We start from the raw sequence: 27290 nt of genomic DNA on the forward strand, positions 1-27290 counted from the left end.
ATTCAACTCGATTATCAGTCAAGTTCCAATTTTGCAATATTGCTCGACCCACAAGCCTAATCAAGTTTTTGAAATTTAATAATAGTTATATTACATAAGTAATCCAATATATATTTTACAAATATTTTTAATATTATATACAAATTATATTGTCTTAATATTAATTTATAATCAAGTCAAATTGAGTCTTAAGAACTTGCGGCCAAGTTGAACTTGAGTTAAACAACTTTGTGATCCTTCAAGTTCAAGTCGAGTTGACTTCGAATATCCCACTATGACCCCTCAGCTAGATTCAAATACACTATATGACACAAAGCATAATCCATTTACATGGCATAGAACTTGTACACATTTAATAATAAGACTGCATACATGTATGCATGTGTGCATCCTCTAGTTGTGGATGGTGCCGCATATGCCATACAGGTAGATAAATGCAGGCAGTACATTCCTCTATTAGAGAGGCAAGACAGGATCAAAGCAAAACAAATAGTGCATCCAAGCTACAAGCTCAGAGCCCTACAGGGACATCAAAAACTTCTTCCACCAACCTTTTCTACCTCTAGAAGTAGGACAAGAAAAGCAAAAACTATACCAAGCAATTTTTAACACCAGCAGAGACGGCCACAGCCCATCCTCAGTCAGTAACCAATAACAATCAAATATTGGATATATTACCCTATTTTTCTCTAATTGGCATGATCCAATCATCAAACTACTCCAAAGTCTAAATGTTATGGAAGTAGATAGAAAATTTGAATGCAATGTGGAGAAAGCAAATGCTCTAGAGAAGCCATAAGAACAGACAGTGGAATTTACCTGAATATCAAGTTGCTTAGCAAGTGATACAGATTTTCTCAAAACTTCTTCTTGTATGCGAACATCACTATCACCATAAGCACGGACAAGCATGGGCAAGACATGTGACACTAATTGCTCCTGACTAGTCTACAATAAACACGATACAATTAGTGATATTATCAAGTTCAATCCACGAAGTAACCATGTTTTCAAGCAAGCAGCAAGCATAAAGACACTTGTTGAGAAACAGAATAAAATAGGTCTATGGTCAACTTTCATAATTCTAATCAAAAGAAAAGAGAAACCAAAAAAGTTAACAGTCAAGTATAAAATTATGCAGTCAAGCTTAAAATTACGCACATCTGGAAGCAGATTTGTCACTAATAGAAAAGCCACCTTAAACACACTAAAAAGGATAATTTAGCAAAGCAATTTTAGATACCTTATTGATAATAAGCTCCGCATGCTTTACAAGTAGCAATAGTGTCTCACCCGCAGCAGTGCTCAAGACAGGAACAAGAGCTGGTAATGTTGAAAGCTCAAAATCATTTTTGTCCTGCAAAAATTCCAGACATCATTTCATCATCCAACTGGCACACAATAGCAGCATTAACCCCGAATTTCAAATTCAAATACATCTGTCATGACACACTCCAGTGTCTAAACTTGTCTCATCATAACATAGGCTTCATTAACAGCACAATAGCAACCTGGAAATTGACCAATGTCAAATAGCACTTTGGAAGAACAAGCAAAAGTGAGCCATAAACTTGCAGATCAAAATGCAGGATAAAAAATTAAATGATGCTGCATTATACCCATCAGCTTACCAGAAGCATATGTCAGGATCATGGGCCCATAAAAAAACATAGCCTTAAAATTCTTCCATGCCAGTAAGGCAGATGAAAATTAAACTACCAATAGAAATTGGTGCAACACAGCACATGTACCCCCCCACCCCCCCAAGCCCCCCACAACAAAAAAAGAAAAGAAAAAGAGAGTGATAGGGAGGAGGAGAGAGAGAGAGAGATTCTTGCTCACCTAAGCATTTTGAGAATCAAATATCAAATCAAATGGTAAGACTTTCAAAATCAATTCCAAATGACGTGAATATATGTGAAACAAATAAAATATATTAAAAAATGACACGTAATGACTATCATAAATGACTATCATAAACATGTGTATAAATGTATGTATTAGATTAGACTATCATAAACAACAACAACAAAAAAACCAAGCCTTAGTCCCACTAAGTGCGGTCGGTTATATGAATCCTTTTCTACCAATTTATGCGATCATAGACCATTTCTTTTGATAGATTCAAGGATATTAAATCCTTACTCACTATCTCCTCCCAAGTTATTTTAGATCTACCCCTACCCCTTCTACTGCCCCCAACAGTAACTAAGTCACTCTTCCTCACAGGTGCACTATAAGGCCTACGTTGCAAGTGTCCATACCATCTGAGTCGTCCCTCCCTTATCTTATCTTCTATAAGAGTTACACCTAACTTACCACGAATATGTTTATTCCTTAATTTATCTTTCAATGTTATACCACTCATCCATCTAAGCATCCTCATCTCGGCAACTTTTACTTTTTGAATATTATGTTTCTTCGTCGCCCAACATTCTGATCCATATAGCATAGTTGGTCTTATAGCTGTTCTATAACACTTCCCTTTCAATTTTAAGGGTATTCTACGATCACATAGAACACTTGAAGCACTTCTCCATTTTACCCAACCTGCTTTAACTCTATGCATTACATTTTCTTCAATTTCTCCTTCAGCTTGCATAATAGATCCAAGGTATTGAAATCTACAAGTGCTATTTATTTCTTCATCATCAAGTTTAACTTTGTCTCCAATATTCTTCCTATCATTACCAAAATTACATTTCATATATTCTGTTTTATTTCTACTTATCTTAAAGCCTCTAGATTCCAAAAATTCTCTCCATAATTCTAACTCAGCCTCTACTCCATCCCTAGTTTCGTCAATTAATACAATATCATCTACAAACAACATATGCCATGGAACCTCCTTTTGAATACTCTTAGTCAATTGATCCATCACTAAAGCAAAAAGATAAGGACTCAAAGCAAATCCTTGATGTACACCTATGGTAATTGGAAATTCTCTAGTTTCTCCATCTATAGTCTTTACACTATCATTACTCCATCGTACATATCCTTAATGACATCGGTATACCTATAACATATACCCTTTTTTTCTAAAACCCACCATAGAACTTCCCTAGGTATCCTATCATATGCTTTCTCAAGGTCAATAAATATCATATGCAAGTCCCTCTTCTTTTCCCTAAACTTTTCCATTAATCTTCTTAAAAGATAAATAACTTCTATGGTAAATCTCCTAGGCATAAAACCAAATTGATTTTCTGAGATCTTCGTTTCTAACCTTAATCTTTGTTCAACTACTCTTTCCCGTAGTTTCATTGTATGACTTATAAGTTTAATTCCACGATAGTTATTACAATTTTGAATATCTCCTTTATTTTTGTATAAAGGTATTAAAGTACTTTTCCTTCATTCATCTAACATTTTCTTAGTTTTTACAATTGTATTAAATAAATTAGTTAACCATATAATTTCGTTATCACCCAAGCATTTCCAAACTTTAATTGGGATGTTATCTGGTCCCATAGCTTTCCCATTTTTCATCTTTTTTAGTGCAAACTTAACTTCGTTAACTCTAATTTTGCGAATAAATCTTATATTTTTAGTCTTTTCCTCATTTGACAATTCTAAATTTAAGCCTTCTATTTGGTTTTTGTTAAACAACTTACTAAAGTAACTTCGCCATCTTTCTTTAATATCTTCGTCTTTAACCAAGACAATATCATCCTCACTTTTTATACATTTTATATTTCCTAAGTCCTTGTTCTTCCTTTCTCTAGCTTTAGCAAGTTTAAATATATCTCCTTCCCCTTCTTTTGTACCTAATCTATCATACAAACTATTAAATGATCTATATTTAGTTTCACTAACGGCCATTTTTGCATTTTTTCTTGCCTCCTTATATTTTTCAAAGTTATCTCTGTTTCTACATTTTTGCCACGTTTTATACCAAATTCTTTGTCTTTATGATTTTTTGTACATCTTTATCCCACCACCAACTTTCTTTGCTATTTGAGAATCTTCCCCTTGATTCACCTAAAATCTCTTTTGCTATCTTTTTAATAGAGCTAACTAATCTATTCCAAAAAGTATTTGAATCTATCACATCCTCTAAGGTCCAATCCCCATCTTTGATCATTTTATCTTTAAATTTCATTATATTTTCTCCTTTTAGGTTCCAGCATCTAGTTCTCCTACACTGGTTTATTTTATCCTTTTTCTTCCATTTTTTAATGCATATATCTAACACTAAGACTCTATGTTGTGTGGTTAGACTTTCACCTGGAATAACTTTACAATCCTTGCATGATAGATGATCTACCCTCCTAGTTAAAAAAAAATCTATTTGACTTCTATTTTGTCCATTTATAAAGGTTATTAAGTATTCTTCTCTCTTCTTAAAGCAAGTATTCATTATACTAAAATCATATGACATAGCAAAGTCTAAGATCATCTCCCCAGACTCATTTTTGTCTCCATATCTATATTCTCTATGTATCCTCTCATAATTTTTATTATCTCTTCCAACGTGTCCATTCAGATCTCCTCTTATAAATATTTTCTCAGTCCCTGGTATGCCTTGTATAATACCATCCATATCTTCCCAATATTGTCTCTTAAGATTTTCTGCTAAGCCAACTTGAGGAGCATAAGCACTAATGATATTTATTATCTCTTGTCATAATACCAACTTGATTTTTATAATTTTATCCCTTACTCTAGTTACATCCACAATGCTATCTTTTAAGTTTTTGTCTATAATAATATCTACTTCATTGTTACGTTTTTCTTTTCCAGTGTACCAAAGTTTAAATCCTGATTTGTCGATTTCTTTAGCTTTCTCCCCCACCCACTTAGTTTCTTGAAGGCAAATTATATTAATTCTTCTTCTAATCATTGTATCCACAATTTCCATGCTTTTACCCGTAAGTGTCCCTATTTTCCAAGTTGCTAATCTAATCCTAGTTTCCTGAACTAACGTCTTTACCTGCCCACGTCCAGAATGATGCAGGAACCCTCGCATATTTGATACCGTACCCGGGTGCCGACACGGCGCGTCGCTTCGGGGCGACGACCTAGCCCACCCTTGCCCACTTTTCACTACACCCGGGTGGTTCAAGTGCAACACGTCGCTCGTAGGGGACGCCCCAACAAATATTCGGTAAGGATTCATATCATAGTGATCTGACAAATTTTACGCTGGCTGTCAGCTACCTAACGCAACCCTCCTCCTTAACCCGGGCTTGGGGCCGGGTGTGTGTGAAAAAATTAGGACATTAAGTGTAAAAATGTATGCATTAGATAATAGGATGAGCATTGATATACAATCAATGATACATAATAATATAAAAAATTTAAGGGTTAAAAGCACTAAGATAGAATAAAAAAAATTAAAGAAAGGAATCGAGAACAATGTTAAATAAATAAATAACTGGATTTATGGTGTTTAGCAACCACAAAAAAAAAATCATTTATAAAGTGTATGTTTCCCCTAGAAGTATAAGCAAGAAAAAAGTAATAAAAAACTAAAAAGATACATTAAAAAAAAGTATATATATATATATATGTATATCTTCAAAATTTTTAGAACTGTCTCAAACTTCAACCACCTCAATCAACCAACAGTGGCACAAAACCCCAACAGTATCCTGCTTCAAGAGTCAAGACTTAGGAGTGCAAAAGCAGAACTCCAAAATACAGCCTTATACAAACAACATAAAACCAAACTTAGAACTGTTTGAACTTAATATTCAAATTGTCACTGTTTTTCATTCCACATAAATATGACAAGCAAATTCAGAATTGCTTCCCCACACAAAGCTCCATATTGACTTCTTGAATACAATCTTCTTTTACAAGTATACAATTAAAGTACTAAACTCTACAGAGCTAAGAGTTCAGAAAAAGAACTTGGAACTTAAATAATTATGATGCATCATAATTCTGTCCTAATTGTACAAACTAATGTAATAGTATGTAAAACACCATATGGTTTCTAGTTGATGCTCTTAAAAGAACCACCATTGTATAAATTAGCTTTTAGTTTGCATGATGATAGTAGCCACGTTTTTCAATTCCATCTTTCAAAAAGAAATTAATTTTTTTTTTACTACCAAAATGTAGGTGTATCCTCCAACATGCTGCACACGATAAAAAAAAATGTAATTTAATGATTAGTGATGTATCAAGATCAATCAAGGCAAATTTCAACTGAATTGAGTGTTTCCCACCAATGACCAGATCTTAAATTTTGATTTTGACTAAAATTTCAAAGCTCCAAAGTATGGAAATTTTGATTTCGATGCCCATTTCAATTCCAATTGGAAAAATGATGGAAATTAGTAGTAAATCTTGGAATTCTTTCATGAAACTTTAGAAATGGTTAATCGACATAATAATGTAAGTTTTAAGACTAATATATTGTAAATTAAATACATCTATGTTCCGTATGAGGTGCAATAGTTGTAATATAATATTTGTGTTAAACATATTCAGTTAATATGAATTAAATTCATATATCAATTTAATATTTTAACAATAATATAAAGACAATTTATACATGAATGGCTAAATAAAAATGTTGCTACAATATCTAAGTTTAATTTTTTATATAATTTCAAAATCCCTAGTAACAATATTTCGTTTCAATTAAAAAATAAAATAAATTGAGAGAAATTTCACTTTGCGTTTAAATCTCCCATTTTAATTCCAAGGAAATTTCATTCTATAGTTAAAATATCAACAAGTTTCATTAAAATTTTAGAATTTTGGAAAATTTCGGATGATTCATTGAAATTTCAACAAAAATCTTGTAAGATGGAAATCAACTACCATCTCGATTTTGAGGGTGATGGAAATTAGAAATTTCAACAATTTCATGAAAATTAAGACCATGCCAATAACAATTAGTTTCCAAATGGATTGAGAATTCGGTTTTGGACACAACATGTCCACTTCAAAATAATCAAATTCAAAATTTTCTTCAAAACTTTGACAATAAATTGCAGCATGAGATGAGTGGTTTTCTTGGGTCTAGTGTTAGCAAGAGTAGGCATCAATTAGTGAGTTGGGACTTGGGAGGTAATTTGCAGGTCTAAGGCTGGGAGTTGTGTGGTTGGGTCTGCATAATTTGGCATCTTGGACATTGCCCTTACAGGAAAGTGCTTCTGGTGCTTCCACTTGAAAATTAATTCTGGCACAAGGCGTTTAAAAGCCAAGAAAAATGGGGTGATGCGTGACATTAGGGTAACCCAAGAGTCCTTGTTTCATAGGTTCCTTCCAGATTTTCTATTTTTGACAAATATAGAGTGAGAAATGGCTCTCAAAGTTGGTTTTAGCAAGATTTGTGGTTGAGGTGAATCCTTTTCCATGCATTTTTCAACTTTTAGTTCTTCATAATGTGCCCATTTCCACTATCTTGGTTGTTGCTAGAACTTGTTCCTTCAGTATTTTCATTTTCCATAGAATATAAGGGAGTTGTTAAGCTATTTCTAATCCTATTACTCAATTTACTAGATTTTTTCACCCTTCTTCAGCAAGGAACTCCAGAATTGGACTTTGATGGTTAATAGTGTTCTCTTGCAAGTCCTTTTTTCCATTCTCATCCAATCCAATCCTTCTACCCCACCCCTACCCCCCCGCCCCCCAAAAAAAAAAAAACCAAAAAACAAAAAACCACTTTTTTTTCTAATTATATTTGGAAAACCAAGGTCCGGTTGAAGGTTAAGGCTTTCATTTGGTTGGCTGTCCACATTGTATATCTTTCCTTCTCTCAATAAATTTTATTTTTATATCAGAAAGAAAATTTTAATATTTAACAGGTTCATGAAGCCAAACTGCACCAACAAGTAACTCCCAAAAATAACCTCAACCGCTTAGCAAGGCTGATTGACTTCCAATTGAGTCTCCCCCACTATTTTTTAAAAAATGAATAAATAAAATAGATGTTAAGTGCCTATTTTGAACCAATTAGACAGGTAAATTATTACCTGAGACTCTGCTATTGTAAGCACCATAGGTAGAATCATTGGCTGCATAACCATATTCCTGAGTTCTGCACAAAGGGGTGGAAGTACCTGCACACAACAAGACTCTGGTATCTAAAACCATTTAAAAATTCTAAGTGTGAAACAAGTGAATTGCTGGTGCAATGCAGCATTATTTACAATAACATACAACAACATCAACCACATAACCGTATCTTCCATAATTGTGTGAAAAAAACACTTACTTGAAAGAATGAAAGGGGGGAAAAAACAAAAAACAAAGCAAAGCAGTGAATGAAAAAGTACCAAATGTATGATAAATCTGTTTCTTCTGTAGATATGTTTAAAATAAGGATGAATAAATTCATTATTAACTAAATGTAAAATACTAGCCAAAATAAACATAACCACAAATGGAATATGTACCAAATCAATGGACAAGAAACAACTCAAACCTTATACCGCAATACACGAGAGTCAAAGTCTTTCCACATATCTGATAATGCTTTTAGAAACTCAGATTTTTGCATATTATCTCTTCCCTGCAAAAGAGAGGGGACAAAAAAACCTTGTCGCTCAAGGTGCACCATTTTCACGAGCCTTCTTACAATTAAGAATGCTCTTGGACAAACTCCATTAAAAAGCATGTGACAACTAATGATCTAAACTTTAAATGCATACAAGCATGTGGTCCAAGAAGCGAAGAGCACGCAACCTAGTGTCATCACGAAAAAAAGAAGAACCTGCAAGGAAGAACAAGAATCTTGAAAAACATTTCCAAAAAAGAAGCCACAGATGATACACACACCCACACACATGTTAATATATATATATAAACTTCTTGATTTGCAAGAAGTTCTCTTGCAATTGCATTGCAAATTTTATCAAAAAATTGAAAGCCAACACCATATTGCATGCAAACAGGAAGAAATTCACAACTCCTATAGCATTTGACGCTAATTTATTATGAATAATCAGAAGTAAACCCACGCATTTCAGCAATTGTAATGTGATCACATATCTATGGCTGACACCTGGATGAACAGTAATACTTTTTTAGCACAAAAGGTGGCAGAAATTTCAAACACACTCCCTAAAAAAAATTATTTGTCCCAAGGTGTCACAAGGTTTAAGCTCACAAAACAAAATGACACTGTGATGGCACCAAGTGGCACACTTGGTTAAGCCAATATCACACACACAAATTCTTTTATCAAGTCCTACAAGTGTATAGCAATTGAAACAACATTCCGAAGGAAACAGTATTTACAAGAGCAACACCTCCCATCCCTTTCTCTAATTCAAAGACCAAAATTACACACTCTAACATGTGCAGGAACACCATGCACGAATTTCCTGTGTCCCATGCCACCTACATGTTAATCTAATACACAGTGAACACTTGACACCCCCAACTGCCTAGAGCCTGCAGTTAACAACCCCAACGGCCTAGGTTGTGTTGGATGCAACCGGCATTTGCCAACAAGGCTAAAACAAGTTATGCCTACTATTATGTGGCTAAAAAGGCATGCCTAGATGTCAATCCACGAAATTACCCTCCAACCAAGCCTGTCTCCAGCCTTACAAGGAGAAACCGCCCAGTAATTGCCCTGCCTGGAGAACATGTCAACAATTCAAGCATTTGACATTGACACTGCATGCTACTCAAGTCAACACTTTGTGTCAAGCATGGTTCCCCTTAACCAGGACTTATTCCATGTCCCAGCAACACCATATGAGGGCACTTGACATACCCAAGTTAACCATCTAACCATGTCAACCGAAACCAGCCAGCATAAGCAACCTTGTCAAGTACCATGGCCCCAACCATGTCCATCCTGTACCATGTCGAGTAGACAACTTAACATCTATGTGTTCCCCTTCTAGCAGCATAGACTAACCAACCATCGAATGTCAAGATAACCCATGAAGGTTATCTTAAGCTACTGCCTTGGCACATGAGTTGCCCACATCGTGTACCTAGGCAATGTCAAGTTACTCAAGAGTCTAACCAACCACCCCCATCAGACGACACCAACATCCTCATTGGGAGGTTATCAACATAGTCCCTTATTTGTTTCTCAAACTGCCATAGTGTCACATTCCATTCCCACATAGCTTCTGCTTCTGACAAACCCTCCCACTTTACCAAGTAATGGATTCTTCGATTCTTCTTACTCTGTGACTCAGTTCTGTTATCAAGGATCCTATCATTATTTTGTCAAACTATTTTCTTATCACTAGTGGAGTTCACTTTGCCTGCATCCTGTTCTCATTTAAGAGGTCTGCATAGTAAGTCTTTAAGAAACTCACATGGAAAGTTGGGTGAACCTTCAGTCAATCAGACATCTTAAATCCATAGGCAACATTTCCCAGCTTCTTCTGAATTTCAAACGGACGATCGTACTTGGCGATCAATCTTCAATACACAATCTTGCTACTGATCTTCTTTTATATCTAAGGTGTCAGAAGAGCCATGTCTCCTTCTTGAAACTGAAAATCCCTTCTCATTCTGTCTGCATATTTTTTCATCCTTCAGGCTACCTTGGGCAAGTTGTCTCTTGCCTCTTCAAGCATCTTGTTTACTGCGGTCAATCCAATATGCAGCAAGACATTTCCCACAGATACGCTATATAAGAACCTCATGTAGGGAGAGTGTCTGAAACCCCTAAAGCCAACTCAAATGGACTCATCCTAATGGAAGAAAATTTATGTAGGTAGTAGCAAAACTGGGCAACATCAAGCAAATCAACCCAATTCTTCTGATTTGCAATCACGTAGTGCCTCAAATACTCCTCAAACAAAGCATTCACCCTCTCAGTTTGGTCGTCGGTCTAAGGGTGAATGCTTGTTGAAAACTTTATCCAAGTCCCCATTTGATTGAACAAATGTGTCCAAAATCTACCTATTAATCCGCTGTCTCTATCACTTATTATACCCTATGGCATCCCAATTTGTTAACCACATGTTTGGAGAACAGCTCTGCATCCACCTTTGCAGGACAAGCATGTGGCGCGAAAATGAACAGTACACACTCAGAGAACCTATCCACAATCAAAAGATTGGACTGCAGGTCCTTTACCTTCAGCAACCCACAATAAAATCCAAAGATAAATTCTCATAGCTTTTCTAGAATACGAAGAAGTTGCAATAACCATGCCTCCCTTTGTCTCTCCAGCTTGTCTTGTTGACATACAAGACATGTCTTGACATAAGATTCAACATCTCTGTCCATCTTAGGCTAGAAATACGATCTAGTTGAAAGTGACAATGCTCTTTCCCTTCCCACCACCCTATTGTGCATCATGCACCTCCCACAGTAATTCACTTCTGAGTCCACCAGTAGAAGGAATGTATACTATGTAACCCTTTGTGTGTAACAAACCATCCTCCAACCAGTTCTGACGTAGAATCCCATCATTCACCATTCATTGGAGTCTATTGAACTCAGAATTAATCTTTGCAGCATCCAGAACACGGTCTAAGAACCTACATTCTAACTATGTGCGCATTATGACATATGCCTCCACTTCTTTCCCCAGGTTTGTGTACCCATTCAAAGTCGTACTCAGCTAGAAACTCTTGCCACCAAGCCTGCGTTGGCATAGTTTCTTCCACATATTAAAGTATTGGTCACATTATCGATCACCACAATGAACCAAGTTCCCAGTAGGTAATGTTTCCAAGTCCCCAAGCAATGCACCACAGCAGTCATTTCCTTTCACCAGTAGAGCATCATGTCTCAACTTCTTTTGAGTTTCTACTCTTGAAGGCCACAAAATGTCCCTTTTGCACAAGGACTCCTATGATGGCTCTGTTCGGAGCATCTATATGTACCTCAAAAGTTAGATCGAATATAGGCCACCACAGTACTAGTTCTGATGACACTGCTATCTTCAAGCCGTCAAAGGCATTTTGGCATTTATCCGTCCATACCCACTTGCTGTCTTTCTTCAACAAGTTTGTCAATGGGGCAACTCCTTTTAAGTTCCATTGGATAAACTTATGATAATAGTTAGCCCAGCCCAAAAAAGAATGTATCTCAACCACCTTTGATGGTGCAGGGCAAGCCAATCAAGGATGGCTTTATCTTTCGTTAATCAATGCGCACCTACCCTTCGCTAACCCAATCTCCTAAGAACATAACTTCTTGATGATAGAATTAATACTTCTCCTTCTAGACATACAACTAGTTTTCCCTCAACTTAGTGAACACTTTCCTCAAGTGTTGCACATGATCTTCCAAAGAATTGTTGCAAACAACAATGTCATCCAAATAGATAACAACAAACCAATCTATAAATTCATAGAAAACAACATTCATTAAATTACAAAAATTTGCAAGGGCATTAATCAAACCAAATGGCATTACTAGGAACTTATGGGAACCATATTTGGTCACACAAGTTGTTTTAGACTCATCCCCCTCTACAATCCTCACTTGCCAATAGCCTGACCGCAAGTCTAGCTTTGTAAAAAATGCTGCTTTTACCAATCAATTGAACAACATCACAACATTGGGGACTGGATATTTGTTCTTTATCATAACCCTGTTCGACGCCCAATAATCTACACACATAAATAGTGAGTCGTCATGCTTCTTTTGGAAAAACACCAGAGCACCAAAGAGAGCCTTGGAGGGTTGAACAACAGAACAAGTCCTACTGCACTCAACAACTCATCCAACTACTTCCTTAATTCTGCCCAACTCTAAAGGCCCCATATTGCATGGGGCCTGTGCAGAAGGTCTAGCACAAGGCATCAACTCTATTTGATGATCAGTTGCATGTTTGGATGGGAGAGATTTTGGGAATTCCATGGGCATGATATCAGAAAATTCTCCCAAAAGTTCTGCAACCACACCTGGAACTTCCACCAACTTGTCTGGTTTGATCTCCACAAATGCAACCAAGAACGTGGAGACCCCTTTCCTCAATCCATCATTCAATTGCATAGGTGAGATAACGCCCATCTTTCACTTAACACACTTGTTGCTTGGATCCTTGTACACTGCAGGAACAAAGCACGAAGCCTCCTCATCAGAGATTAGGATTCCAACATGTCAACACTACAAGCATTTGGCATCGACACTGCATGCTACCCACAGGACAACACTTTGTGCCAAGCATGGTTTCCCCTTAACCATGACTTATTCCACATCCCAACAACACTATATGTCAATGAGGCCACCTGACATTCTCAAGTTAACCATCTAATCCTATCCCCCAAAACCAAACACGGTACACAACTTTGTCAAGGACTATGGCCCAAACCATGTCCATCCCTGACCCTGTCAAGTAGGCAACTTAGTATCTATGTGCTCCCCCTCTTGCAACATAGACTTACCAACCATCAAATGTCAAGATAACCCATGATAGGTCATCTTACGCTACTGCCTTGGCACATGAGTTGCCCAAGCTTTGTGCCTTGGCAGTGTCAAGCAACTCTAGGGTTTGACACGGGCATTAGGGCATAAAATTTGTTAACCTCAACTCTAAATGACCAATAATGGAAATCATAAAGCAGAAAATGAACCCACTAGTTTTAAAAGGCTAGCATGTATCATTACAGAAATCTACGAACTGATCGTGCAGATGAATCAACTGCAGATTCATGTTGTTGAATATTTTTAACAGATGAACAAAGATCTTCATTTTGAAAGACACCTTAATCCATTTCAATATAGCACTTCCCTTAGTTGGCCAACATTCACTCCAGAGATGGCTAGGGCTTCAACGGATAACAGTTGTGTTAAGGGGCGAAATTGCTTGGGTCTTAAGAAAAGGGGGGCAAGTGAGTTCAAGGGGAATGGAGGGGCTGGGTATTATTTAAAAATACATTGTACTTGGACCAGTTTTAGGGCACTTCAAATGATTCTGTAATGAATAATGGGCAGCCGAAGGAGATACAGCATACTATTTCCAATAGTGTCCAAGTCCATAATAAGAGTAAGCTGCTGAAAATTTAACAATGCAAATGAATGAAAGATCTTGCCCCCCTCTAATAAGGTGGCTCCCCTTGCGTTGCAGACAAAGGGCAACTCACATCTTCCTAAAAGAGGTGATTCACGGAGAGAAGGAATCAGTTACAACTTATTCAAAAGTGAGGGGGGAAAGGATTTGTGGGTCTTGATAGGCAGATTTCAGCAAAGACAGGAATGCCTCAGGGAAATCTGAAAATTCAGCTGAAGCATCTGCTTCCTTGGTGGGTAAGAATTGCGATCTTGATGAGAGATTGGCTAATGTGCATCATTCAGTTTGCACTGACTGGGGTAGGGATACAAAGATTAAGGCAGTTTGTGATGATTATGCAAGAACCCAGAATGGGGATAGCGGAATTAGCTGTGATGAGGTAAGGGACAGCAAGATATATTCTCGCTGAGCAATGCAGGTGGATGTAATGGTCAAAAGGGGGATATGAAGGGTAAGGAACAAAAACAATAGGGAGATATGACGAAGGATCAGGGTGATGGTGACAATGAGTTTGCTAGTGATGACGGTTTGTTATTGGATGAATTTTGGGAACAGTATGGATATATGTTTTATATACTTGATGCCTTCAATCTCTGTTGGAGGGATTGGCAGGAATTCCTGTTTTTAAGGAAGATGGACTAGTTAAAGAGCAGCAATTTAAACATGAGATTTTGCCTATTCCTGAGAAGGAAATTAATGGGGGACGCCGAAGCACCACAACTATTGGATAAGATGGGATTATGGATTTTAGATCCTAGAGGAAAGCAAGTTCCTCTAGATGGGGGCACAAGAAAGGTGAAGAAAGGCCAGCATAAATTAGAAAACTTGCACTGTCCAGTGAATTTTTTTTTTATCAATAAAGAGAAAAATATATTAGCAAGGCACCCATGGTACAAAACATCAACCACTCTAAGGAGTGTCCCAAACATCAAGAATTACATTATAATCATTAACAGTTTGCCCACTTAGCCAGCTGGAAACAGTAGCAAACCACTTGTCTTTGCAGATCTGAAGAGGAGTAGTTGCATCTTTGAAAGCTCACATACTTCTTTCTTTCCAAGACACTAAAATATGGTGAGAGGGATGATGTTCAAAACCTTTCGCTTCTCCTTGGTGGCCATGATGCCTTTCCAGGCCCAAATATCCCCTCCAACTGAATTTGAATTTTCCGTAACCCACTGCTGTCCAGTCAAGGATAGAACCAAATTCCACAAGTTCCTTGTCCAGGGGCAGTGGAAAAGAATGTGGTTGACTAATTCTGCAACAACCATACAAAGAAAACACCTATTTCTGACTATAAGCCCTCTTTTCTGCAGATTAACAAGAGTTAGATATTTCCATGAGCAGACTCCTAAACAAAAAAGCAACCTTTGAGCGAGGCTGCTGTCCTCTAAATGTAAATCCAAGGGGAGTCGTCGCAATTAGTCCCATCAAAGAGAGCTTCTTGTAGAGAGATTTAACAGTGAAAACGCCATTTTTGTCCTAAGCCCATTTTGGTTCATTGGGGATGTTTTGGGGTAACAGAATTTATAAAGAATTCTGTAAAAGTCAAATAGTGCATGAAGTTCCCAATCTGCCACATTCCTAGTGGAACAAATATTCCTAAAAATTCTTGATCATTGATTTAGAGATGATGACTAATAAGGGCATTTTTCACAAGCCAAGCTGTATGCAGGGGTGTAAAGAGGGGTTTCTTAATTATGTCTTGCTAGTTCTTTGAGTTAATTTTCATTTCTTTTGGTTGTTTTTTTCTTTTTGAGGATTTTTTGCCCTAGCTTGGGTTATAATCTCTCCTTCTTCTTCCTTAATATATTTCTTTTTTATTTTTATATTAAAAAATTTTAAATTTTACGGTACACGCATTTCACATGGCACACATTATACCTGTGAAATCCAAGGCTGTTGGCCTGAAAGTTTCGTTTGCGGAGAGCATCCGTTGCAACTCAGGAACCAACTCTGGCGGAATAGATGAAAATGCTTCATTGGACAAGTAAGTTAAAGTATTCATGTACTGCAGCAAAGCAAAATGAAATAACCATAATTAGACAAACAAAATGGGAAAATTAAATCATTCACACTGTTTCTTAAAGATTAAGTGCCTACAAGCCAGTGAAGCGTGCATGACATTGTGGCCACCATACTTTAAATTGGTTCAATGTAGCCATATTGTTGGGAACTTTGGATTTGTGTAACTAACCCAAATTGGGAGGAACATGTAGGCATGTGCAAGATTTTAAAAATCAATTTTGACTAAAATTGTGTGGCTTCAAAAGTATGGAAATTTCCGTAAATTTCCAAAAATTTCGGTATAATGTCAATTTTGATTTCAATTTTTAAAAATTACTGAAATTAGTAGTAAGACAGGTTTTTTTTATGCAACTTGAGAAACTGTTAATAGACATTGTAGTACAAAATTTAAAATTAAAGTATTATAAACAAAATAAATTAATGACAAGTCTGTGGTGTATGAAGTGCAATATCTATAAAAATGCAATAATCATATAAAACATATTATATTAATATAAATGAAATTCCTAAATCAGATAATATTAGTCATCATGCAAATATAGTTATTTTTGGCATAAAGGTATAATAAACATTGCAACTAAAGCAAAAAGATCAATTCTGCATTGTTTTCAAAAGTCCAAGTAATCATTCATTCATATTTTCCCTTTTTTATAGTCTCCATTTTCAATAAAATAGATTATTCATTTAAGACAGAAATTTCCATTTTAGGTTTTCAATCTCAAATTTCAATTTGAAAGGAATTTTGTTCCATACAAAATTGGCTCTATGCACAGCTCAAAGTTCAATCTCTCTCCCTTCTTATATAGCCAAATGTGATAAGACATGAAAATTGAACTTTTGCAAAAAGGGGCCGACATGCAATGCCTAGACAACCCCCAATAGGCAAAAATAATGCAGCTATTAAGCATACCATGAAGGCATGGAAAACAATCCATGGATGCCTAGAATAATTTGAAGCTCATAAAATGCATAAACGCACCACTTCAGCAATCATATGCCCTTAAAAATGAAGGAGTATAATTACTGGCAAACAAAATATGGGAGGGTAAAAGCCCACTATGCTCCATGACAGAGGCCAAGCTACCTCATTTTCCTGGCCTCACTTGACAAGATTCATAGCATATTAAAGAGTTGCTCAATTGCTCCTCCTACACTGTTTCTTGGCCTCTCCTCATACAGTGCGTAGAATTACTCAATATATCAAGTCAGAGAACACACAAATGAGGCATCGACAAGTCCACAATTAAATTCATGTCAAAATTGCCAAAAATAGAGTTACACACCCTCTACTCTATCTTTAGTTCTCTGTTTACCAACGTGGAGAAAAATTGGCATAGCAGTTAAATGCACACCTAGCAAAAGGTATCACAGACATGCGTGCGTACTTGTTCTCTATATTGATAGGATTGCATCCATATTGGAAGTCTCAGGTGTAGTTCGTTCTTAATGTAACCAAAACTATTTCTATTGTGGTCTTTTTATGCCCCTAGATCCTTCAGTATTTCTTCTATAACAAATCCGCAAGGAGCTAACCAAAACCAGGACCTTCCAGTGCATGTTCATAAAAAATTATGCCAGTCTTCCACTTATCTTGATTCTCAATTTTCTAGAAATTGATGGAGCACTGACATGTTCCTACTGCATGTGTACAGGATGCAGTACAAAGAACGGCTCTCAATAAAATGGCCCTCAGTATCAACAGTATCCCAAGATCTTGAAGCCACTGCAAGTTACAAAATCTTTCCAGGTATATGCAGCAAAAACACTAACCAACCCACTTTCAACCCCAAGGTCAGAAGCTGAAACATCCCAAAAAAAAGGATCCACACTCAACTCGACTATGTCCATAGTTACCAGACCCTAGAGAACTATGAGTGTGCACGAGCATTCCAGAGCATGGCATATTTACATACTGGAACACTATTCCAGCAATCTGATTTCAGTTAAATTTTCATTTGGGTGCATTTATTAGTAAAAAATATGTTATTAAATTGTAATATTCTTTTCAGTTTTATCAATATAATATATCAAATTTTTTAAATTTCCAAGCTCCAACCCTCTCTTAATATAAGAGTGTTATTTTTCACTTATACCTCAATAATCAATATAAGCATACACCAGGTGCAAAACATTTTAGCACACCATACAAAAATCCTATTCCTATTCCAGAAACGAGATTAGTGAAGCATTCCACATTCTAGGCAGGTTAGGTACAATTGAGTCCAAACTTTAGTCCAACTACTTGGGGAGTGCCACATAATCCATGTTTAGCATCCAGGCAAAGGCCAATTTCCCATTATCCTCAGAGATTAAGTATCGCCACCTTAATCCACATTTTTTTGGAATCCCTCCTACTCTTTTGGCACCTTCAACTTGAATTGAACCAATCTTTCAGCATATTAGTTGCTCTTCATTATAATGGCCAAAAGACATGGTTATTGAAGGAAAACACCAAGCAGTCCCCAAAATAAATAAACAAAAGCAAATCAAAGCAGAAAAAAAAAATGGTGAGCATCAAGATAACTTCATTAGTCAGAGGCCTGACCAAGATAGTTACTGAAGGTCGCATAAGCAAATCAAAAGAAATGTAAGCGGAAAACTAAGAAAGTCACTTGGTCAGTTTTCCAGACCGAAATACAGAACCTCAACTCCTCAAGCAAGCACCTACCTTGTCGTTCAAGTTTGGGGGGAAGGTATCCCGAGCAAGCCATAACTAAGCACATACAAAATACTTTCAAGACCTCCAATACATACTTGCCATATTATCCTTCCATAAAATTATCCTTCCACAATCATTTTGGAACCAATCACCAACCTCAAACATGGTCATTATCCATTGCCTTTCTAGGAAGGAAGATGATAGGATACACTAACACTTATGGAGGCCTCAACTGACAGTTTCCAACATCTGTTAAGTATCAGCATCTGCATGACACTCCACAGCACGCAACCGATGCGTTTTGGAAATTAATTTATTTATTTTCATTTTTCGACACAGCTGAGACACTTCCCAACACTTCCTGACACAGAAAGTATACCTCCAGGGCACTTCTTGCACCAGAGCTGTGTTTTATTGCACCCTTTAATACCCAAAAAATGAGAAGTTAAAAGACTATAAGGGACCATTCAGAATCGCTTATAAAATTTCTGAAATAGTACTAATCTGAAAAGGTACTAATAATATGTACTGCTTGAAAAATTAATAACAATTGTGCTGTTTGGTTTAGTCCAAAAAAAGTACGGACTATAAGTACTTATAAAATAAGTAGTGTTTGTATGCCATTTTTTATTAATAGTGCTGTATAATTCAATTATAATTCATTTATTATGCATAATAAAATAATATATAATTATTAATTATGTTAACAAAAATATCATTAATTAAATTAATATAATTGACCATTATTCATAAGTGCTCAATGGATTTATTATAATATTGTTACTAAACTTTAAAATATAATTATTACATTTTCATATATAACAAAAAAAATATATGATTAAATAAACTGTCATCTGTAATTATTTACTAATTAACATTTAATTAATATTTATGTTACCAAACATTTTAGTACTTTCTACTTAACAAATCAACCAGCATTTTAAACTTTAAACATTGCATAATTTACAAATAAGATAACATTTTAAAAACAGATTATACTGAAACAACAAAATATCTCATTTCCAAGTTTACAGTAAGCAGATTTGTTATTCCCAACAAAACAAGTCTAAACATTTTAAACAACTGAATAAATCGGATTTTTATCAACAAAAAAAAATTCATAACTAGTGCATAGATCAGGGCAGAGGATGCCACCGCAACGGAGGAGGAGGGAGCATCAGGAGAGGAGGAAGAAGAGGTCATCGCAGCCACAGGCAGAGGACGAGGAGAGAAAGCATCAACGGTGGGTTTTTTTACTGGTGGAGCAGATGAGAGAGAGAGAGAGAGAGAGAGAGAGAGAGAGAGGGAGGGGGGGGAGGGAGGGAGATTGGAGGCAGCAGTGAGCAATCGAGGGCAACGGTGAAGCCAACAGGGGCGCTTTCCAATGAAGTCCACGCAGCCCTTGGTGGGGAGAGTGGGGGGGACTGCAGAGCAGTGGCAACACACAGATATCGAAGTAAGGATGAGAATTGTGGCGGAGGGGGGATTCAAAGAGGAGATGGCCAATCTGTGTCTTGGTCACACGCATCCAAATGAGAAAGAGATGGAGAAAGCTGTACACAGAGGCTTGGAGAAGGAGAAATCTGAAGGGAGGAAGATAATCTATCCAGCATTTTTTTTTTTTTTCTTTTCTTTTGGTCAAATGTTCATCCATACGACCATACCCCTCCACTTGATAACAATAAGCTCTTCAGAAGTACTTTTTTTCTCCAAAAAAAATAGTTTGGAAAGAACATTTTATGATAAGTACTTATTTAAACACATGCCTAACATCAATTTAAAGTACATATTTTAAGCAGCTGTTGTAATTAAGTACTGTTTTTAGACATTCCAAACAGGGGTCTACGAGTAAAGAAGTTCTATGACATTAGAGTGGTCAGACTTGTGAGCCCTATCACCACTGTGCCAGCCTAATAGGGCACCATCAGACCTTCCACCCCAAAATTCCCCCTCTCTCAAGACATCGTCAATTCACCATTCTCTGTTAGGATTTTTTTTTTTTATTTCTTAAATGAGCAATGCCCATTGCCCACCATCAATAACGCCCTTGACTTCTTTTTCTCCTTTTGTTGTTGGACCAATAGTCCATAATATGCATGTAGTTGATAATTGTGCAAGTGTAGTTTACAAATCATGAAATTGATAATGAATAGTGTTTATATTTCATTTTAAATTAAAATTACCACAATATCCGCCATCTAAAATGAAAAGCATGCCTAAATATATATTTTTATATTAATTAGTTAGCGCATCCCTGCCGTGTCATATCCTCATTTTTTCTATTTTTCGTATCGTCGTGTCAGTATCCAAGTCTTGTGTCAGCATCAGTGCTTCATAGTGAACAAGAAAAGTCATAAACTAAAAGAGGAGAAGAAATCCTTGGGAAAATTTAAATAAAATAAAACAAATAAATAATGGGAAAAAAAATAGCATAACATAATTAAGAAACCCCTATTTAATCCCCATAATTCACAGAACACTGTGAATTAGCTAGCTAATTCACTCAGGTCCTTCTTCACCTTTCTGGCACCACCATCCAAACAAACCTCATTTCCTCCATGATCCTTCCCATTAACTTCCGCACAGGAATAGGCAATATCCCATCCTGCTGCTCTTTTCCCAGACCAACTTCCTCAAAAAGAGGAATTCCCACCATCCCCTCCACTGGAGAGGGAAGCACATACAATATGCACCAGCCTCAAAATTTTAGTTATGCGATGTGTCCTTATAGCATGCCATTCTAATATAAGTATTTAACTCATCTACAAATTTCTACAGTCTACTCTAGGAAAGTTTTTCACAATTCAGGTCTGTACTCCTCTCTTCCATTGACTAACATCCATGCCCAATGCATAGCCAATGGGAGTTCTATATACTAACATGCATCCAAAATCATCTTGTGATAGACAGAATGGGCGCTTCAGTCTTAAACTCACCACACAACAATTTCAAATTTCAATTTGCCGCCAAACCTTTTCTTTTTCTATTTTTTTTCTGTTATTTTGATTATTTATATAACAGCAGCTAGATTAAACCTACAAGCACTGAAATATTTTGAGGGGCAATATATATAAACGCACCATCTTAACATTGTTGTGGCAGTCAAACAACGGTTTGCGAGCAATCAGGTGGTAGGCAAGGCATCCAAAACTGAAAATATCAGAAAAACATCCAGGTGACGATGCTTTACTCCTGACCAGTTCAGGAGCCGCATAATTCAAAGATGGCTGAAGAGGCAGTACAGAATCCTCAACATCATATTCCTGTAGAGTCAAAATCAGATTAGGAAAGAAAAGCTCGATACATTTAATGCCTGGAAAAGGGGGAGAAAACTTAGAGAGGTTGATCTGAAGAATTTTAATCCCTTAATCTTATCAAAGTTTTCACTCACAGCATAATGGAAAGCCTGCACATTAGCCAAATCACCAGAGGTTTGATCAGCTGAAATCGCAAAACCAAATCCAGCAAGCTTCCAAGCCCCACTTGAAGTAATAAGGACATTCTGCAATAGTAAATGGTAGGTCAATATGTATAGCCCAAGAACCCTGTAACTAATGGGAATGACACGATAGATTCTTTAATAGCAAAAAATGATTATTAAATTTCAGGTAAACCTAGAGATTACAATTCCACTAGTGTCACATCATTTCCACCCAACACACCCAGAAAAAAATGCAGAACATGTAAGCGACCAGCAAAAAACCAGACATGTATTCACACATGACACGATATAGCATCCATGAAGAATACAACCACCAATCTCCCACATCCGGATAACAAACACGCTTAACCTAGACCAAAAAGAGCCTGCCAAAGGCAAGCATAAAAATACTTCACTTTTCACATAAAAAGGAGAAAGTTTTGATGGAGTAGCTGAGACCCAGCACAAACTTTCTTCTTTTTTTTTCTTTTTTCACTGCACAGCATAACTTTTGTCAAATCCCTATCACATGATTCAATACAAAACACAAATTGGCGAGTCTAATACCATCAGACAACTGTAAATTGAGCTGAATGGACAGATATAACTGAGGTTACACTCCAAATAATTAAGATGAAAGGGTTTTTTTTATTGTTGTTGTAGTTGATTGGATCCTAAAAAAAATCATAAATCACAAAATTGGAAAAAATAAATAAATTGAACAAATGTAGTTAATGTTGTGCTAGTTAATCTAGTTGTAAGGCGTGTTAGTAGACATATAGTGTTTCTTTAGAACATCCAAGCAATCGAAACAAGTTCTTAAAATTTTTAAGAACAGGAAAATTTTCAAGTTACATAAACTATCACTGTTACATATGTATGAAAAAAAAAATCAAAAAACACAAAAAAGAATCTGAAAAATGAGGAAGTTGCAACCTCAGGTGATATAGCACGATGGATGAGACGCGCATTGTTATGGAGGAAATCTAAGGATTCTGCAATCTGGAGCAAACCATGTTTCACCTCCAACAATCCCATCTCCTGCAAAGCAAAATCCATATTATGAAGCTGTCAATAGCACAAGATGAATAATAAAAATAGAACATAATGCATAAGCCAGACCCTGTACATTTGGGGATAAATTATAAATTTCACCAGCGGAATAACATAGATAATCACCATGGGAAGATGAAGAAACCCCAAGGCTAAGGTGGCAAACTGAAGAATGAAGGCACAGTTAAAATTAACAATCAGAAGCATTTACAAATAAAAAATATCAGGACACAACTCCAGTTTTAATATCTTTCATTGTCTCTTCTCACAAGGCACTCAACCAACCCACTCATAATTTATCTTCCGTTGTCACCAGGGGGAGATTGAGAAATCCAAGGCCAACTTGACAAATTAAATGGTGAACACACAATTAAAATTAATTAAATATTCACTATCTAAAAATATTAGCAGAGACAGCGGGAAAGGCCTTTCTTTAACATATAATTGTTTTCTAATAGTCAAAAGGAAAAATAAACACAATGGGAACCAGGGGGGACAACCCAATCACGAAAGCAGAATCTACAGGATCCAAATCATCCACAAAATAGTTTAGGAATTGATTCTAGATTTATTCTTTTTTGTTTCTTTATCTGTCTTGATGCCCCTTCAAACCCACAATTCTGCAAAAAACAGAACCAGCTGTCCCCCAGAGTATTCTCATAATTGCAAAGCATCAAACATTTCTATACTCGCAGCAAACAAGAGGGAGATGTACCATCTCAATCTTCCTTTTGTAAAGAAAGCAATTGCTTGGCACCATGAAACCTCCTTGTGAATGCTATCAAGCATCAAAAGCTTTTCCCAAGACATTTCCCAAGTGGAAAAACAACTTTAAAGGGTGAGTGGGAAGGGGGGGCCTACCCATGGAAAAGCATCCCTATCTTCTTCTCAGTTCCCTCCGTTGAGAGGATTTGAAATGGTAGGACAGCCCACATTCTTCATGAGGGGCATTTTAGAGAGGGCCCAAAAAAGAGAACTAGAAAAACCCTAAGGAGTTCAAGCGTGAATGGTGAGAGGTTAAGGGGTTCCTCGAGTTCTGAGCTAGTAACGATTGAACACCCACACAAGCACACACAGGCACACAGAAAGCTTGACTGCTTAATTGTAAAAGAACCCGGCTGAAGGCGGACATATAAGTTGCCATCCTCTAATAAGAGAATGGCACATGAAGTGATTAATTGTTGGTCCAACGCCAAAAAAAAACAGTGGCCACTTTAGTAGCCTAAGAAAAGGCTAAGGGGATCACGACCTCCCTTAACAAATATTCAAACAAGCTAACAAAGAAAACACTTTCTAGAAAATCTCAAGACCAAGCCACATGTCTCCACAACCAATCCTGGACACATGTAATGCCAATTTAACCTCCTGCAATGGTGTAAACATAAGATAATTAACATTTAATTTATAATAGTGCACATACAAGTTAAAAAATATGGACCAATTTCACAATCTCGGGCAAGACAGTAATTCACCCATTTCATCCTCTTCAATACTTTAGGTCTTAACTTCAAATCAGCCTCTCTTCAAGCTTTTCCATTTCACTCGATCCTCTCTTTACAAAATTTGGAGCTTCCCACAAAAATATTCAAAAGCCTTATAAAATATTTCCAATTTCAGTTCCAGTCCTAAGCGCTTCTCAGGGGAAACATCCCAGACCACTCCACTTTCTGTCACATGCATGCAAGATCTCACCAAGGCATCCTTAACCTGACCTGCATGAACAGCTCAAGGAATTGGTCCCATGAAAGAGAATGACCACATCAGCTGTCATGCCAAAAAAGAGAACATACATTGCCAAATTCAAAGCTAAATTTGATAAAATAAAATATTCCGACTTTTTGAGTATTTCAAAATGGTACACATTTTTTTTTGAACGGGGGGAGCGGGGGAGAACTCCTCCAAAGAATAAAGAGTACACAAAAGAAAACAAACAGAGAATTACAATAATGCTGCCTGCCAATCCCCAAGCAGGTCAGGCAGTAGCATACCCCAAGAAAACTTGAAGAAACAGGCCCAAAAAGGGGCCAAATGTCCCACAACAAGCAAGGAGAGGTAGTACAATCCTTGAAAATTTTCACATACCTCTCAATCCATAGGGTCCAGTCCATAAAATAGCAAAAACTGTATTGCGCCTAAGAACTCCTCCCTTCTTACTCTTGCCTGAACTCCAATATCCCACCAACAAAGAAAAATCACCCACCTATGAAGACAACCAAGCTTCACCAAAACAAGAAAAGAGAGCACTCCAAATATGAGATCCCACCTTTCAATGAAGGAAGTGGTGAGCATTCTTCTCAAAGGACTTGCAGAACATCACACACATGTCATGGTTGAGGACCTTGAGGAGCCCTCTCTTCTATAATAAATCATGTGTGTTAATCCCATTCGAAGTCACAGTCCACATGAAAGGAACCTTTGCCTTCAAAATGATGTGGCTCCAAGGGAAGAGACTAAGGGAGGAGATTTAATGAGGTGAAGGAAGAAAGATTTAGTGGAAAAGATGCCTAAAGAGTCACCCTCCCAAACCCTCTCATCTCCCCTATTGATTGTGAATTAGTCCAAAAAGATGAGTAGGATGGAAAGCTCATCGACCTGTCTTTCATTTAGATTCCTGAAAAAAAAAAATGGAAAATGGAAATCCCAAGAAAACCCCCCTCAGTAGAGAAAAAAGCACTACTAGATGCATTGTGAAAGGTGAAAAGTCTGAACAAGTGAGACCATCAACTCCAAAGAACTCTCACTCACCCGCACATCTCCCATAACTGAACCTCATTGTCATTCCCAACTTTATATCAGGTGGGGACAGAAAATACAAGCAACTTGGGACACAAACTTCAATGGGCTTGCATGAAAAATGCCACTTCCTCTTAGTCCCGTTCCTTCAATCAACCCCATACTTTCAATTAGCTTGTGCCATCAAGAGTTATATTCAAAACAACTTCAAACAATATTTGACAACATAAAATAACAGCAAAACATTAAGGAAAAGGGAAAATAGTGTTGTCAACGGTTAATTTTTTGCTGAAAATATAAACATATTTAGTTGCAAAAAAAAATAATATACTAAATTTAGAAATCTATATTAAAATAAATATAATTTAAAAAATCCGAGCAAAATTTAAATTCAGTTTTGAAGAACAAAATATTGGCATTAAGTACATGATTTTTTCACATGTCAAAAATGTTCCAAACATGAAAATAATTAATTAAAATACCTTTTTATATAAAGGAGAGAATGATGAAGGGCATTATGAATTTTTCATTTTTACAATTAAAAAAAAGGAATATTTAAACTAGAAGGGAGATAAATGCATTTTAATAAAGCTCAAGGATAGTGTTGTTGTCATAAACCTAGAGGCAGGTTTTGCAATTTAAATTTTTTTTCAAATCTTTCCCCCATGACGCCCACATCCCTTTTTCCTAAAGCTTGACCCTAGTGGGTAGCTCAAATAAAATAGGGAGAGAACACCCACCTTACTTCCCAAGACACATGCCAACATACTTGCCTTCACTCTTGCCCAAACAAACCTTCAATCATGAGCCTCCTCCAAAACACAACAAATATATCTAAGAGTCAAGAGTACAAATGAATCCAAGTATTAAAAAAGTGATAGTGCTTTCCATTAAAAGCTTGGTCCTAGAGAAATACACGATATCAAGCGGTGTCAATCTTTCACAACACTATCCTTAGCATTAGCTTCTTGGTTGGCTATCCCATTGCGTTTGCATCACATCTTTAAGACCCTTTCCATTAGTAAAGCTCCTTTGTAAGCTAGCTTCCAATCTACCTTAGATGCATGTTTTGGACCAAGCATTTCCAAGTGATGTGTATGGGTGGTTTTGAGACAGTTAGGTGGATTGTGACTGTATAGTTAACTGCTTAAACTCCAAAATTCCTTCACTTCAAGAAACTGTTCAAAATTGAAACTTTGAAACCCATTTCATTATGCAGCCAACCAAGCAAGATACAAGAGATGAAGCATCTCATCCTTCCTCTTAATGGCAAGCAAATTCACTATCTCAAGCTCTCTCAAGATTCTGTGTGCTTGACCTTCTAATAAGTTGATATCTTAGTATAATAAGTTGATATCTTAGTTAGAATTGTTTTCTTAGTCCCATACTAAACTTTCTGAGAGGTCCAATAACTCAAAGAAAAGAAACAAACCCAGTTGCATGCTGACAAGGTTTATTAAATCGACAGCTCTGTAATTAAAATAAAACCTGTC

The 27290-nt window shown here is 36.6% G+C and overlaps 1 protein-coding gene across 1 annotated transcript in view; it reads right to left on the bottom strand.

Annotated features, from left to right (window-relative positions):
* The window catches only part of LOC131161301 (SCY1-like protein 2 A), a 47341-nt gene that overhangs the window by 18978 nt on the left and 1073 nt on the right, over positions 1-27290 (bottom strand). The window contains exons 2-10 of the mRNA XM_058116960.1: positions 22948-23052; positions 21982-22092; positions 21671-21853; positions 15788-15914; positions 8613-8674; positions 8387-8473; positions 7935-8021; positions 1244-1357; positions 820-948 (exon numbers count right to left, since the gene is read on the bottom strand). Coding sequence (XP_057972943.1) covers positions 820-948; positions 1244-1357; positions 7935-8021; positions 8387-8473; positions 8613-8674; positions 15788-15914; positions 21671-21853; positions 21982-22092; positions 22948-23052 — 1005 coding nt within the window. The remainder of the gene's footprint in view (positions 1-819; positions 949-1243; positions 1358-7934; positions 8022-8386; positions 8474-8612; positions 8675-15787; positions 15915-21670; positions 21854-21981; positions 22093-22947; positions 23053-27290) is intronic.

Source organism: Malania oleifera, chromosome 8 (assembly GCF_029873635.1).
Source record: "Malania oleifera isolate guangnan ecotype guangnan chromosome 8, ASM2987363v1, whole genome shotgun sequence".
NCBI lineage: Eukaryota > Viridiplantae > Streptophyta > Magnoliopsida > Santalales > Ximeniaceae > Malania > Malania oleifera.